Raw genomic sequence first — 16565 nt, 5'->3', positions numbered from 1 at the left:
TGTACCGTTTAGACGTTTCCCTGAACATTCAGTCAAAACCTGCTCCCCTGCAATTTCCATCAGTTTATTGGAAAAGGACTAGTTTGTTTGTTTATTGACTGATTGATTGCATTGTTATACCACCCAATAGCTGAAGTTTGTCCTCTGTTTGGAACCCACCTGCCCACTCGCAAAGGTTCTGATCTGGATTTAAACCATCTTGATGGCTCTGTGCTCCCTCTAGATTCAGAGGCATGGGCGGGAGGGTGCAGTTGCTCTCATGTCTGCTTGTGGGTTTCCTGTGGGCAGCTGGTCGGCCACTGTGTCAGACAGAATGCTGGACCGGAAGGACGCTTGGCCTGATCCAGCAGGGCTCTTCTGATGTTCTTAATCCGATCTTGGTTGGTGACAACTCTACAACTCCTCTCCCCCAAGTGGTGCTGTCTGGATTTATTGGTCATCTGGGTTTGGTGTGAGATGCTCTTTAGATGGAATATCACCCATTTCACAGTGTGGGAAGCCCAGATGTTTTGGACAAATCCCAGCATCCCCGACCATTGGCCATGCTGGTTGGGGTGGATAGGAGTTAGGGCATCTGGAGGACACCATGGTGGGGAAGGCTGCTTCAAGGAGATTTAAGGCAGTGTTTTTTTCTTTTCACAGACACGTACACTTGTGATATCGTTTGTTTTAATATTTTATTTAATATTTATGAATCATTTCTATTAAAAGAATATTGTAAGCAATGTACAGATGGCAAGATTACCTCCCTAAGAATGCTCCAAACTCTGTTATCCCCTGATGAACCCAGCAACCGAAGTTGGTTTTGCTTGTGCAATTCTGGGTTTGTCAGTTGCGTTATAAAAAGTTGTAGAAAATGTGAATTCAAATGAATTAAAATCTTGCCAAAAGTACAACCACCCAAGCGTGCTCCCATGGCAGTTCTAGAAAGGCCGCCCCGCTATCCCTTTTGAAAGCTGCAGGAAAGGTCGGTTGATTTTGCTACTCCCTTGCGACAGGTATATGCACCCTGCCCTGCTTCTTAATGGGCAGGCCTGTCACTTTTGCCTCTTGTAAACCTTCTGAACCAGGCCAAGGAAAGTCTGAGGGGGTAGATTGACGGCATGCTGGGTAATAAGGCCTGACACATGCTGGTAGCTGCTCTCCTTGTAATCCTTGAAAACAGCTTTCAGGCCCAAGTCTTCATAGAGTTTTTTCACACGTGCCACTTTGTCCAGGTCGTTTTGTCCATAGTTCTCCTAAAGCAGTAAAAAAAGAAAGAAAAAAGACTGAAGTCAAGCCAGGCTGGGATAAAAACTGCACAATTCCCTTCCCCTAATTCACACAACTCCTTTAGGTGTCACAATAACATATGTAATATGTAGGAATGTCAAGGCTGCATTCACTGCCAACACTGATTTCATTTCGACGCCAAGTAAAAACATGGCTTTTTAACAAAGCCTTTGATGGTGAAATTCACTAAGACGGCACATTGTATTGACTGTTTAAATTAACAACAATTAACTTCTCTAGGTGCAGCAATAACATGTACACCACGGTGGTTCACACAGTTGCGGTGTGGTTAACGTGCAGGTAGCTTATTTCCCCCACTGCACATGCTGGTCATGTGCCGCCCAGATTTTCCTAACTGGTGAGGGTTGCCACGTCATCCGAACCTGGGCAACGTGGCTTGTTTGAGAGGACAACAATGACTGAATAACCCACTGGCTATTGTTGGGTTATTTTGGTCAAATGGCCATCCAGGCTCAGTAATTAGCAAGAGTAATTAGGAAAATTCAACTGGCAAACGTGGCAGGTTGTGGCGACTCAGTTAACCCCCACCATGGTCAGGAATGATAGGAATTGTAGTCCCAATCTTTGTAGTCCCACAACTTTGCCATCCCTGGGTATGGAGCCATCTTATGCCTTGCCAAACCACAGGTCCATCTACCCCAGTTTTCCCTACTCCACCTTCCCAAGCTGGGTACCCTCCAGATACCGAATCCCAGCATCCCCAGCCCTGGAGGAGCGAGGATACAACCCCTCCCATTTTACCTCGAGGAGGCGCCTCTGCTCCGCCGAGGCCCGCTTTAGGCATTGCACCACCAGCCAGCTGCACTTGTTGGTTTGGATGTCGGTCCCGGTCTCCGTCTCAGGGTCACCGAAGCAGTCAAGGAAATCATCCTGCAGGCAGAATATTAACACAACACCTTCACCACCAGTCTGAGAAGCCTTGTTCAGGTGGGCGGGAAAGATGCTGGATGCTAGAGCAAGGGGATCTACACAGCGTACTGAAGGCGCACGCAAGCGCCTTCAGTGTGACCCAAAAGCATGTGTGTAGATCCTGCTGGAAGAGGCGGAGGAAGAGGCGGAGGAGGCGGCGGCTGGGGAATCCGGCCGCGTCCTTGCCGCCACCCACTTCCCCGCCGGCCTCGTCCCAGCCACGGGGGTGGGGGGCAAGACCCCCTCCCGCCGCGGACCAGGCTCCTCCTTCCCTGCCCAGGCCAGCCCCAGCCCCAGCACGTCCTCCGGGCTGATCAGGAGGCCAGCAGGGAGGTGGGCGGCGGCGGTAGCAAGGACGCCTCCTCCTCCTCCTCTTCCAGGGCAGGATCTACACACGTGCTTTCGGGTCGCACTGAAGGCGCTTACGTGTGCCTTCAGTACGCTGTGTAGATTCTCGAGGCCTCCGTTTCTGTGTACCAGGCAGTGCTGAACATAAGAGAAGTGCTGCTGCTGGATCAGACCAAAAAGTCTATTTAGACCAGTGTGCCGTTCACAAAAGTGGCTAGGTTAGGCTTCTGCCACCACATTTCCTTCTACAGGAGATTTAACCCTTGGACCTCCTGAAACATGCACCTCAGCAGAACTCGATCCTATGTACAGTTTAGGCCTGATAGCTAAGGCTCCTGCCCGTGATGATGAGTCCAAGATTAGTCCCAATACATTTTTCTGCCTGCATCCTGGCAGCAGATACGATCAGACTAAATGTACAGCTTGCAATATATGGAGTGTATACTTTAAGTCTGAAGTTGATCTGGAAACAATTGCTATTCTTGCAGTACCACTCTATAGGTAGCTACCAACTACACTGATGTTATCTTTTTCTTTGTCAGCTAAACAATATCCCCCCCCCCCAATTTCTTCTGCAAGCTGAAGCAGGACTGGTGACTGAGACGCGTTCCTCCCCTTCCAGCTGGATACAGGTCTGCTCTGACTGGCCCTGCCTTCCAAGGAAGTGGAGATTGACCCTTTTCTGCCTGCTCCATCTGTCACTGACCAGAACACCACTCCACGGTAAGTCCAACTTTCCGTTCAACACTACTGATTTAAAACAACCGCAAAAGTTCTAGCCCTCATGGGGCTAACCTTCAAAAGAATGGAGAAACTATCTGAAAAAAGTATGCAGTCGGGACAAGAGTACAGCATAGCTTCTCCACCTCTGAACCCTGACACCCTGGGTCCAAACCCAATATTATATGATATTGTTCATAGGAGTGATCTCCAAGAGACAGCAATAATGAGGAGGAGGAAGATGTACCTGGATCTGGAAGAACTCCCCTATCTCCATTAGGATGGCCCTGGCATGAGCATGCTCTTCTTCACTATCTATGCCAGCCTGAGAGAAAGAGAGAGAGTGTATGAACAAGCTATGGCCAGAACCATTCTACAGCAGGACATTTCTCAACACTTCCAGCCAAAACTACAATTCCCAGGATTCTCTGTTGGGGAGGGAGACAGGTAAAGCCATGAGTGTTACACTGGTACTTTATTGACCATTTCCTCCAGTACAAATATACCTTCACACTTATGGTCATCTATGAAGGCCCTGCTCCCTATTTGTTCTATAGGAGGTGTGGAGGGCAGTCATGCAGGACATGGCCTTCTCAGCGTTGGCCCAAGATTACAGAACTTTTCACCCCAGCATTTCAACTTCTTGAGGGCTGTAGTTTTGGATTGAATTGTCTTATAGCAGGGGTTGTTAGATGGTAGTGTGTATTTCTTCTCTTACTTCAAAATATAGGAAGCCAGCCCTGCTGCATTTCCCTCCTGCTTATTCTGCTGGGTGGGCCTCCCTAAACCTCTGCCCCAAAGGCCTGTCCTAACAGCAGTTTTTAAAATTATTATTTGGGCCTGTTCAGATGCCACTGCAGGCTCTGTGATTAGCAAAACTGTGGTTCTCTGGGATTAGCACTAACCACAAGACGTGCTGTCGCACACAACACTTTAAGCCATGGTTAGAGCCACTAACCCTGCTGCAGACAGTCCGACTGTGGTTAATGAGTGACTGTTCTGCTTAAGGGTTTAAGGTGTCTTCTGAACAGGCCCTGTGTATTTATTATTTCATTTATATCCTGCCTTTTTTCTTCTTTCACGGAACTCATGGCATAATACACGGTCCCCCTCCTCTCCATTTTATCCTCACAACAACCCTGTGAGGTAGGTTAGCCTGAGACTCAATGACTGGCCCAAAGTCACCCAGTGAGCTTCATGGCTGAGTGGAGACTAGAATCTGGGTATCTAGAGTTCCAGTCCAATACAGTAATTTGTTTGTTTCTGGTAGCCTGTTTGTGGAGTTGCATGTGTCTTAATTGACTAATTTGCTCAAGATCACGCACTGATCCAGCAAAGATTTGAGGCAACGCCCTAAACTCTCAAACGTGCCACTGCATAGCCGTTTTGATGCTGATTTACACCCTCTGCAACAGCTCAACGAGGTCAAAGGCCCTTTACTCACCATGTACATAGCAGCTGCCACCGGGAGGTAGAGGGAATACAAACTCGTCTTGTATTTTACTATCGCCTTGTACCTGCCAAAGAACACAGCTATAGTTCCAGGTCAGCCATAAGCAGGACTTGAATTTTTTTTTACATTTATTATAAAATGTTTTTGTTCTTTTTGTACATACAAGCTTTTTTTTAAAAAAGATCCCACTCTTTAAAATCCCAATCCAGCACAGTGGCGCTTTTACCTAGGGAGGTCGTGGGCTCTCCCACACTAGAGGCCTTCAAGAGGCAGTTGGACAACCATCTGTCAGGGATGCTTTAGGGCGGATTCCTGCATTGAGCAGGGGGTTGGACTCAATGGCCTTTCAGGCCCCTTCCAAATCTGCTATTCTATGATTCTTTTCCACTACACAGTTGCTTTGGATGACAATTCCCATCAGCCACAGACAATTCCCATCAGCATCCCTGCAACCAGAATAGGCATGATGGACGTTGTAGACCCAAACACCTCCATTGGCTTCTCACCTCTGTTCTGTGAAGCGGTTCAGATCCACCTGAGAGGGGGGTGCCGTGATCAGGTCCAGGGCTTGCCCCAGTTCAATACAATACTCCGCCTAGGGAAGAACAGGAAAAGAGATAGCGAACAGAGAGAGAGAGAATAAGCATACCAGAAAAAGAGCGCGCGAGAAGCAACTGGGGCTGGATCTACACTACTGCTTTAGAGCGCTTTATAACAGTTATAAAGCGAATTGTTATAAAGCGCTTTAAAGCAATAGTGTAGATCCGGCCTGGGTTTATTCCCTACCCAAAGAACATGGCTCCTCAACCACTGACAGATGTAGAAGATATACAGTTCCCATTTAATATGGGGGAGAGGGGGGCGTGGAGAAATATTCTAGTCCTCAATCAGGTTAAGCTTTGACGGCACAAAGACATGGAAAGTTCTGTGTTTTGGAACAGGCACAAGATTAGTTAAAGTGAGCAACAGAAGGGGGGAATTATGAGAGGAAATACAGGGCCCTAGAGCAAACAAAAGCCAAGGCCCTCTCAAGTCGTTCTCAGGCACGTTGTCCCTGCCAACCTTTAAGTGTAGTTCAGTAGATAAAGTATCAGATTAAGATCTGGGGCATGTTTACATGAAGGGGTTGCCTTGGGGTTGATTAGCAGTAGTGGCACATCATCTACATGACTTGGCTGCCGTTGCGAAGCCATCCGGGGCAAACCCTGGGAACTCTGCTCCGAAAACATCGTGCACTTATCCCAACTTTTTTAGCAGCGGAGGCGCCCCCGGTGCCCCTAAAAAAGTAAAATAAAAAATAAAAACGGGGGTGGGGGAGGGGAGATACAGTGTCATTCCTCCCCCCTTTTTTTAAATTTTATGATCTCTATCTGCAGAGCTCCGCAGAAACGAAAAATAAAAATAAATGTGGTTGGGTGAGGAGGAACGGGAAGCCAGAGGAAGGAGACAACCTAGGGAGGTGGTGGGCTCTCCCACACTAGAGGCCTTCAAGAGGCAGCTGGACAACCATCTGTCAGGGATGCTTTAGGGTGGATTCCTGCATTGAACAGGGGGTTGGACTAGATGGCCTTGTAGGCCCCTTCCAACTCTGCTATTCTATGATTCTATGACATGGATCGGTCTCCAGTCCCTCTCGCGTCTTCCTCTGCTGCCCCATTCCTTCCCCCCCCCCATGTTTTTTTTTAACTTTTCAAGAGGTACCAGGCAGGAAAAATCGCACTTGCCTTCCTTCCCGTGCAGATGCCAGGAAGGAAAGCAAATGCGGGTGCAAGGCGCCTGGTGGTGCCAAAGTGCCTCCGTAAAGACAAGGGCCTGGATTCAAACCTTGGCTCAGCCATGAAGCTCACTAGATGGTTCTAGGCCAGTCAGTCTCACCAACCTCACAGGGTTGTTGAGAGGATAAAACGCAGGGGAGGGGAAAGAGAAGACAGAACCATGTACGGCACAACCCCAGCTCCTCGGAGGAAGCGTGCGATTAACAGAGCAAACAATTCAATAAACAGTAAAATTAAAGAAATGCATACCCACTAAATAAGCTACTTGGGCAAGTCATGACCCAACGCCTCCCACAGGGACTTGAGACATTCTCTCAGTGCATGAAGGAAATGCCATCAGGGTGTAGCCTTCCATGGTGGTGGTGGGGACATTCCAGAGGTCAAAAATATCGCCACACACACACACAGGCAGCCCTTAGCCCCCCCCCTCAGTCCTACCCAATAAATATAAATAAATATCCCCCCAAATGGTTTTCATGACAACAGAAACCGCAGCCTCTCTCAGCCACAAACAGTGTTGGGCCTAAACCCACCTGGAGAAAGAGCTCCAGCAGGTTTACGTAGTACGGCTGATCCCGGCAGTATCGCTTCAGCAGCCGGTAGATGCAGGCCTCAAGCAAGAAGGCGTCGTTCACAGCATCCATGCCAATTCCTTCCTAGGGGAGAGAAAAAGGCAGAATCAGGAGCAACAGCAAGGCTTATTAAATCCCAGCCCGGAACCTGTTCCCAACCGCATTATTAGGACTGTGGGATGTGGTTCCACAAAATGTAGCAATGGCCATCAACTTGAATTGAATTAGCTCCAATTGCAGGCATCATCATTCTTCAGAGCTGAGTTTCCTCCGTGGGGTCTCTAGATGTTAACTCTCTGAGTGGGAAACAGACGTCTCTCCTACTTTAAAGAAACGTAGAATCATAGAAAGCTGCTTTATACCGAGTCAGCTGCCTTGGTCCATCTAGCCCAGCCTTCCTCGATCTGGGGCGCTCCAGATGTGTTAGACTACAACTCCCAGAATGCCCCAGCCAGCTGGCTGGAGCATTCTGGGAGTTGTAGTCGAACACATCTGGAGCGCCCCAGGTTGAGGAAGGCTGATCTAGCCCAATAATGTTGACACTGACTGGCAGCGGCTCTCCAGGGTCTCAGGTAGGGATTTTTCCAGGTGTGCCAATTTTTCCAGGTGTGCCAATCCTGGGACCTTGTGCGTACAAAGCAGGTGCTGTACCACTGAGCTGCAGCCTCCTCCCACACCCACCTGCCCTCCCTACCAGATGCGATGGAGAAGCCCTTCTCTATATCCTGAATACGGTGGAGGCACAGCTAAAGGTAAAGAGAGGAATATTCTAAAGGGCCTTCTCTGTGACCGCATCTAAGCCGTGGGATTCTTTGCTCCAAGATATTTGGCTGGCCCCCGGTCTCATGGTGTTTTGCTATATGACCAACAGAGCTGCCTAATTAGAAAGCCACTTATTCTATTTTTATCCAATTCCTCTGGAAGGAAAACAAAGGTGCCTCATCTCAACCTTAGGGACTAGTGACCCTGTTCCCATTACCTTTTTGTACCAACAGGGGTGTCCATTGCGTGTCAGTGAGTGGTCCATGATGTCATCTGATAGAAGGAGAAAGGCCTGAAACTGCAACCAAATCAAACATTGTAATTTTCCCCCTCCTCCTCCTCCTTAATAATAATGCAGTAGCATTAAAAGACATGTTGCTTTACAAGGGAGATGGGGAACCTTCAGCCCGTAGGCCGAATTTTGTCTGCAGAGGTTCCCTATCTGGCCCGCAGCCCCCCTCCCCCCGTCTCCACCCCCTTGCCAAGCTCACACATCCTATAGGAAAGAAAGGAGAAGCCCCTGTGGCATTGGGAATCTCTGCTGTTATCTCCAACCACTGAGTGGACTCTTTGGAGATAACAGCCAGCGACCCCCTCCACACTCGAAAACGTGATGACTCCCTACACAGGGGAAAACATTACAGAGTAGGTATGTGTGGGAAGGTAGATAAAGGCTAGTAGGTTAGGGCTAGTAACTTTTTGTTTTGTAAACGTATTTTTATCCTACTCTTCAAGCTCCCAGAGCATACAATTAGTAAAACAAGACAGTCCCTGCCTTCAGCTTTTCAATCTAAGAAACAAAACACATGCCTCCTTCCATATGTACCTGCCCAGACTAAGGTCATCTTCAGGGGCCCTTCTCCGTGAGCCCCTGCCAAAGGAAGTAAGCCAGGTGGCTTACCAGGAGGAGGGCCTTCTCTGCTATGGCACCCCAGCTGTGGAATGAGCTCCCTAAGGAGGTTCTCCTGGCATCTTCAGGGAGGTTTCCTGCATTGAGCAGGGGGTTGGACTCGTTGGCCTTATAGGCCCCTTCCAACTCCACTATATTCTTTCAGATGCCAGGTGAAGACCTTTTTATTTTCTCAGCATTTTAACGGTCTATAAATTCAATTTGAACTTTGCTGTTTAAAATTTGTATTTCTGCACCGCTGATTTTATCCTGGTTGTGGTTTTAATTTTTGTGAACCGCCCAGGGAGCTTCGGCTATTGGGCAGTATAAAAATGCAATAAATAAATAAATAAATAAATAAATAAATAAATAAAGGGATAGGGCGGGAAGAAGACAACAATTAAGTAGCCTTTTTGCATGGCTGATGGCCCTGCTTCCCACCCACACCTTCCTGAAATGGCTGCTGATGCTGACTGTGGTTGGGTCTTATTTGTAAAAAATAAGTTTTTAATTGGGGTGGGATTCGAATGTTTTGCACAGCCGTTAGCCTTCCCTCCGGCCAGCAGAAGCAAAATAAAGGAGATGCACTCTGCATTGACATTATGTTAACTAGCTAGAGTATTTGGTCCTATTCCCCCGCCCCAGCAAGAAAAGCTTGGCATGGTGAACAACCCAGCCCAAGGTTTCCTTGGTGCTCACAACGCCTTCCTCACTTCCCACCTGGCAGGTTAGCAGCGTAGAAACACTCACCAGCTGACCGCACCAGCCAACAGCCAGAGCACGAAGGACGCTCTCCTGATCCCCCTGGTCCGGCCCTGCCAGCACGCGGAAGGCAGTGAGAACAATCACCCCCAAATTATTGTCCTGGCCAAAAGCGTTGTATTCTACCACCTGTACAGGGAAGGACAGCAGGGCGTTTGCGGCAACACTAAAGACCCCAAGGTAGGGAAACGCTTGGCAGGAGCACTTCTGGCTGCACATAAAACAAGCCCTCATTTGTCGTAGATTATGGCAGGGTGTTGACCCTCAGGCAGGCAGGATAAAATTGTCCCACCTGCATACCCTCGATAGCCAGGGCTTTGCCTCCTTCTTCCCGAAGTGCTTTCCCAGATTTTGTGCAGTTTTTTCTAACAGGTTGAAATGCTTTTTCCTAAAGCTTAGATACAGTCACTGGCAGTAAGAGCTCTAAGCTAAAGTATGCTGTATTTTGGGCCCAACTAAAATAGGCTGGTATTTTGAGGATTTTTGGTGTCTCTAGAGAATCTGGCTCTTCGGCTGAAAGAGGTTCTCCACCGTTATCAGGTTATGAGAGCGAAAGTAAATAAAATAATTATTTTTTATCGCCTACATGTATACTGGGCGTAATGATATAAAACCTCCCTCATGTCCCAGCATTAGTAGACTTTTTTCCCCACAAGCTGAAGAGCTCCAACACTTTTTTCCTTCGCAGGGAAGGGCTTCACCGATACCCCTAAGCAATCTGTGCTTGTGTCAACAACGGCTCAGTACTGAACATCTTTTAAACATCTAAATCTTTTCGGCTGACATTCAGTTGACAAGAATATTTCTGTGGCAGGCCTTGGTTATGCAATGTCCACCCAGGAAGTTCCATTTTGGCTCTGTAATTTTGTTCTGCATTGATGATTTATGATTTTTTGCGCACGCTCCCTTACCTGTTTATACATCATGATTCATGGTTTGCTTTTTAATGACTGCCAAGCATGTTACAACGGAAAAAATCCCCACAACACTCAGCATTCGCAGAAAACATGGCTGGCTGTGGAGCGCTGGGTGTTCTCAGGCAGTTTCTGTCTAAACATGCATTTCGCTCTTAATTGGGTTGCTGCTGTAAGTTGCTTCAAGTACCTCTGTAGCGCCTTGCATAAGTATTTACACATATGCCCTCCAACTTGTTCACATTTTGTTGTGTTACATCCTGGAATTAAAACGGAGCTAATTGGCATGTTTAGCATTTGATTTGAAAAGCTTTGAAAGTGCTTTTTTTGTTATTGTTATTATTATTACTATTGGGGCACAAATGTTAAATGAACAAAAACAGACGGGCATTTGTTGGTTGCATAAGTATTCAATACTGGGTGGAAGCACCTTTGGCAGCGTTTACAGCAGTGAGTCATTTTGGGGTATATCTCCTTGGTTTTCTGCTCTCCCACAAACTCTGGGGCCTTCCGGAAATAGGTGTATTTTAGCTGAGGTCATGTGACATTGGAAGTGCACACAGGAGGACGCCATTTGATTAGTTATGTGACTTCTGAAGGCAGTTGGCTGCACCAGAGCTTATTTCGGGGTGTCACAGCGCACGGGGTGAAAACTTATGCATCCAACAAATGCTAGTTTGTTATTCATTCATTTGGCCTTTTTTTTTTTTTGCCACAATGAAAATATTTTGCGGCTTCAAATTGCGAAATGCGTTGTGTGTAAATCAAACGGTAAATCAAATTCCAATTAACTCATTTTTAATTCCGGGTTGTAACGCAACAAAATGTGGACAAGTCAAAGGCGGGTGAATACTTACTCAAGGCACTGTAGGCGAGGCAAAATTGCGTGGGAGAAAAGGTTTTAAGAAATGAAATAGAATCGCTATGTGCCCTTTTTAACAAATGTAAGCTTTAGGGTGGGCCACTGATGGCTCATGTGGCCTCCTCATTGAGCTCAGGCATCCCCTCCTCACAGCCCTACCCCATCCCTTGCAGCAATCCGATTTTTTAAAAAGGGTCAAAATAAAATAAAATTGGAAGCTTTTTTAAAAAGCCCAAATGCTATACAGGGAGGGAGGGGTAAGCACTACCGTACCTGCATCCTGTGACACTGCTCACCCACCCCAAAGTCCTTTCCCCACGGCTGCAGCCTCACAAGCTTTGGCTTTAGGACACATAAGGCCAGTCCGGTACAGCCCACCAGAGTTCTGTGGCCCAGCTCATTGGCCACGTGCTGGGAATGGGGAACAAAGAGCTGTTTCCCCACCCTGACACATTGCCTGTGGCTCTCGGGACCAAAAGGATGTCTCACCTCCCCCCCCCACCCCCACCCCCAGCTTCAGGCAGAAGAACCTGCCTCAGATACCACAACCCCCAAATGCCTCATCATGGCTTAAAGTTGGCCATTTAGGAGACCTTCCCATTAGGCTCCAGCTCCCACCTCCTTCAGCCTGGCGACGGCATCGGCCACTTCCTCCTGGTGGAGCTCATCCTCTGTCAGGTCCTTGACAATCTGCGGGAAGAAGCCCACGAACTGCTCCCTGTCGTTGGCCGCCGCCGCCTGCTTCCCGTTCTCGCTCATCCTTCTGCCGGGAACAGAAGAGAAATCTCGGGTCCTGGAATTACACGCAAGGCAAGGCACCCACCCACGCTAGAATGCAGCACACAGCCTTCCCCAACCGGACAGGCTGAAGACGTGCTGAAATGGAACTCCCATCCTCCTCAGGCAGCATGGTCAATGGGACTGTAGGGACTTGTAGAAGGGCGCCAGGTGATCAGATGGTTGGAGACCCTAGAGCAGACTTCTCCAATGTGGTGCCCTCCAGATATCTTGGACTACAACTGCCATGCTGGCTGGGGCTGATGGAAGCAGTAGCCCACAGCATCTGAAGGGCACCAGCTTCTCATAACAAAAGAACAAGCACTTCTTCATAGAATCATAGAATCATAGAACAGCAGAGTTGGAAGGGGCCTACAAGGCCATCGAGTCCAACCTTGGCCGATTACTGATGCCGTTACACATTTTTTACAGTCAGAATTAGTCAGTTGTATATAAAGGGTCTTCTTGGTGGGGGCAGGAAATTATGTTACACTGGAAGACCAACTATGAACATCCCACTGTTAGGATCAAAGGGTGCATGAGGACAAAAATTCACCCACTGAATATATTGATGGAGAGTCTGGATACACAGAGCCCTCTTTATTCTCCTTGCCCTCCTTTTATTAATTTTGTGAATCAAAATAGACGAGATGAGCACCCTTCCTCCTCCTCCATCATTTTGGAAACTTATATGGAATAAGTGCCATGCCGCATGTGCTTTTTTAAAGCAGCCTTGCTTCTACCGCGGCGAAAAGATGGTCTTTTAAGACAAAGCTACACTATGGGAGTGATAATATGAGCCTTGGCAAAAAGAGCCCACAAAAGTTAATAGCCTGCAAAAAAAATTACTAGCCTGCAATGCCCACCCTGCTTCTCCATAGCCGCTATGGAAATACAGGCTGCTAGCCTCAGTCTTAGCGGGCTGGTTTAAGAAGAGAGAACGCCTTATTCTCAAGTGAGTTGATGGACTAATCTGTCTCTCATCTTCCAGCCTGCTGAGCTGCTGTTCTGGTCCTTTGCCAGTAAACTCACTCACCTCCATTGGATTCCTGAGGCAAGTTGTGAAATACAACTCTTATTTGCTTTCTTATCATTGTTCCCACTTCCTTGTTTGACAGGCAAAGAGCCAATGAACCAGTCAGGCAGTGACACTGAGTATCTCTACATTAAGGGAAATTGCTTTGGACATATAGGGGTGCTCTTGGTGCAGTGGGGGATCAGATCTGTCTCCCTTTGTTGCAGGGAGGCATTTTACCCTATTTGCTCTCCAAGGGCAGGGAAAGTCCTTCCTAGGCAAGTTCATAGCGCAATGCCAGCTTTACACGCTGCCAGTGTGTGTGTGTCTGAGAGAGAGAGAGAGAGAGAGAGAGAGAGAGAGAGAGAGAGAGAGAGAGAGAGAGTTAGTTGACCTGGCTGTCGAAGTCATTTAATCAACCTGCAAACGTCTGCGAGTGGTCAATCACGAGCATGTTATAAATTGCTCATAAATGTATAGCACGAGTGTGCTATAAACTGCTCGTTTAGAGAAGCCCAACTGCTGCTCCTCTTCTCATCACCATGGTGGCCTGGGGCAGATCGAGAGGGAAGTAAACAAGCAGTTTGCCACAGTGAAGATGAGGAGCACCTCTAAAGGTCCCTTGTCAGGGATCCCTCCTTGGGTTTTGGGTGTCTGCCGTGATAGTCCATATAATGCTCATAGGGAAGTTACAAGGATAATAAATGCAAATGCATTTTAAGAGATGGAAAGGGAGGTGGGATTCATGATAAGCGAACGCAGCCCATCTATCCCCTCCAGTTCTTACCTGTTTTTACCAGTCCAAGGTTGTCCCCAGCACTAAGTTGGTAATGCAGCCCATGGGGTTATAAAGACACCCACTGCACATTCATTGCACACTCCCATCGTCTGGATTGGCCTTCACCGTTGTATGAAGACGGGCTACGGAACCAGGGGCCAATCAGGAGGAGGAGGTTTGTTGAACTGTACTTTGGCTAATGGGGAAAGAGGAAGGAATGTTGGTTGCATAAGTATTCAATTGGATTGAATTGGAAGAGGATTGAAAGAGGCAAAAATTTCTACAACGTGTGAAATTGTGTGTGAGGTTGCGCGACATAACAAAAGCCTTTCTGGATCAGACAGGAGGCCTATTCTTCGTCAACAGTTCTGTTCCCACAGTGGGGAACTAGATGCCCAAGTGAAGACCACGAGTACGACATGAGTGCAGCAGCTCAGGTGACTTAGCAAGTAGCATAGAAAAAATACTACCTCTGATAATGGAGGTAATATATAAACTTGACTATGAGCCACTCATAGCTTTAGGGTGCAATCCTATGCATGTTTAGATAGAAAACATCCTACAACTCCCAGCATTCCTTAACCCTCACTGCTTTCTGGGAAATGCTGGGAGTTGTAGGACCTTTTGTCTGTCTAAATATCCATACAATTGCACTTTTAACCTCCATGAATTGGTCTAAACCCCTTTTAAAGCCATGCAAGTTGATGGCCATCACTGAGTCTGGAAGCTAATTCCATAGTGTTTTTTTTAAAACTATGTGAAGAAATCCTTCCTTTTACCTGGCCATTGAACTCAGCGGGACTCCCTTCAAAGTAGACATGTCTAGGATTGCCTTGAGGGTAGGTTTGAGATCTCTGGAACAATCCTCACTGCTAGCTATAATTTACTATCTCCAGGATTTATTTAAGGACAGAAATCCCAGGCTGTTCCGTTAAACTGGTTTCAAGCTAGTGTGGCCAAGTGCTCTCTGCTTTAGGGAAAAACAGCCCTCTAGTGAGAAACAGTCCACGTCTTGTTTAAAGACGAGGACACCTAAGAAGGGAGAAGCCGCAGCACCTGGGCAGCGAGCTCAGCAGGAAGGCACACAGGTCTCCGGGTCTCCTTCTTCCGCACTCTGGTGAGAGGTGTTGCGTTTCTGTTTAAATTATAGCAATTCCTTTTCAGTGCACATCTACCCATTTAACTTCATGCTGCACTTCGTTCCCTTTGACAGCTGAAATGTAGAAGAATATTGACACAGCTTCGCATATCTGACAGCTGCAGGTGCACAGTTGCGCAACTGCAGAAGTCTGATGAAATGATGATGCTAATATTAGTAATAATCACGTTTGCACAAATTCCAGAAAGCATCATGGCCCCATTGGTGCCTGGGAACGAAAAGGGGTCACAGTTGGAGCAGGGTGGGGGACGGGATGGGCAGGCAAGATGAGTTCTGCCACGGAGGATACTGAGATACTGAGATCAGCCCACAGTTAACCCCATTGTCTGTGGGGTGCACCATGGTGTCAGGTATAGGTCTTGTACCTAGATTTATTAGGAAATGCTTTGAGAATGTCAGATGTTCTGTGCAAGCTTATCTCTGTAAGCAGTTCCCATGGGAATAGCTGGTTTACTCCTTTGCTTCGGCCTTGAAGCGGCTGGTTCTCTGGGAACTTCGGAGTGTTTTGGAAAAGGTGGGGGTTACTCTTCGAAGTGGGTTGTGACATCCCGCCCTCTTGGCACGTGGCCATGGTTTACAGGTCAGAGGACCTGTCTGTCAAGTGACTTTGAATAGGCCTTAAAGGCTGGTGCAAAGCTGAAAAGGCTTTGCTAGGTTTCATCTCTCGAAGCAACGCCTGACCTCCCTCCTGTTTTGGATTCCATCTCCGCTTGGGACTTTGAAAGCATGGATGCTTTGCTATTTGGACTTCGGATATCTAAGAACTGTGCCATGAAAAGTAGTGAGGCTTTTCATAGACTTGGACTTGCATATGTTGTGGATTGGATTCTGTGTTCGTGCCCAGACTCAGGGGGCAAGGAGTTCCCAGTCCTTAGCAGAAGGATGTGATTCCTAGGCCTGAGGTTTAACCTTTTCTGAAGTCATGGTAACGGGGTCAGCTCAGTAGTGGTAGGCTGAGACTGACAAGTGCGTGATGGATCTGGTGGCTTAGAGCAAGCTTTCCTGGGATGTTGTTTGTAGGAGATTGGCCAGGTCACTTTGAGGAGCCAGCGTATGCGGCGTCTGGAGAAGCTCAAAGTTGTTATTGGCATATCCTATTCACCGCCCTTCTCCGAGTGTTTGCCTTAAGGATAAGTTTCAGAAAAGAGAGCCTAAAGCTTCCTAACCATCGTTCAGCTTAAAGTGTGTTTTGGAGCCTCTGTAACCATTAGGCTTCACTACCGTGTGACTTCCTCAATAAAAGAAGTCTCACTGATGTGAGTGTCTCGCGTCAGCTTGCCAGCACGTGTGAATGCCAGAGGGAACAGGCATGAACACGGCACATGGGTTGTTCCGAAAATAACCCACATTGCATAGCTTATTTGCAGGGTGGGATGTTACGACTTGCAAACACGGCCACAAACGGTGACCTGGTTGTGTCATGGGAACCGGCCCAGTATGTGTGAACCCGGCAATATGGATTCACTATGGGTTGTTAAGTGGCCTGTCCACCATTAGCAGCTGGACAGCAGACTGAAAAGGCAGGCACACTTGCTCACTGTCTTCCCCACTATAATGTGAAGTACTGTTTTTGTTGT

General features: G+C 47.6%; 3 protein-coding genes across 4 annotated transcripts in view; all 3 read right to left on the bottom strand.

The window, feature by feature from the left end:
* The window catches only part of LOC134412020 (farnesyl pyrophosphate synthase-like), a 33029-nt gene extending 19676 nt beyond the window's left edge, over window positions 1-13353 (bottom strand). The window contains exon 1 of the mRNA XM_063145777.1: window positions 13292-13353. The gene's annotated coding sequence lies outside the window, so the exon portion shown is untranslated. The remainder of the gene's footprint in view (window positions 1-13291) is intronic.
* Window positions 1-16565, bottom strand: part of FDPS (farnesyl diphosphate synthase) — a 96588-nt gene that overhangs the window by 39752 nt on the left and 40271 nt on the right. The window lies entirely within an intron of this gene.
* On the bottom strand, window positions 707-13869 carry LOC134412018 (farnesyl pyrophosphate synthase-like). 2 transcript variants are annotated; one of them, XM_063145775.1, is made up of 10 exons: window positions 13839-13869; window positions 11878-12022; window positions 9472-9612; window positions 8050-8130; window positions 7032-7154; window positions 5230-5318; window positions 4715-4787; window positions 3518-3595; window positions 2035-2163; window positions 707-1238 (listed from the first exon to the last, which is right to left on the bottom strand). In XM_063145775.1, exons 2-10 carry the CDS (start codon window positions 12016-12018, stop codon window positions 1038-1040), a joined length of 1056 nt encoding a protein of 351 aa, XP_063001845.1. In that variant the 5' UTR covers window positions 12019-12022; window positions 13839-13869; the 3' UTR covers window positions 707-1037. The 2 variants fall into 2 exon arrangements, with proteins under 2 accessions (XP_063001845.1, XP_063001846.1); XM_063145776.1 differs by lacking the exon at window positions 13839-13869 and adding an exon at window positions 13292-13377.

This window comes from Elgaria multicarinata, chromosome 21 (assembly GCF_023053635.1).
Source record: "Elgaria multicarinata webbii isolate HBS135686 ecotype San Diego chromosome 21, rElgMul1.1.pri, whole genome shotgun sequence".
Classification (NCBI taxonomy): Eukaryota; Metazoa; Chordata; class Lepidosauria; order Squamata; family Anguidae; genus Elgaria; species Elgaria multicarinata.
Note: the sequence above shows the minus strand (reverse complement) of the source record. Positions and strands in the feature narration are given on the sequence as shown.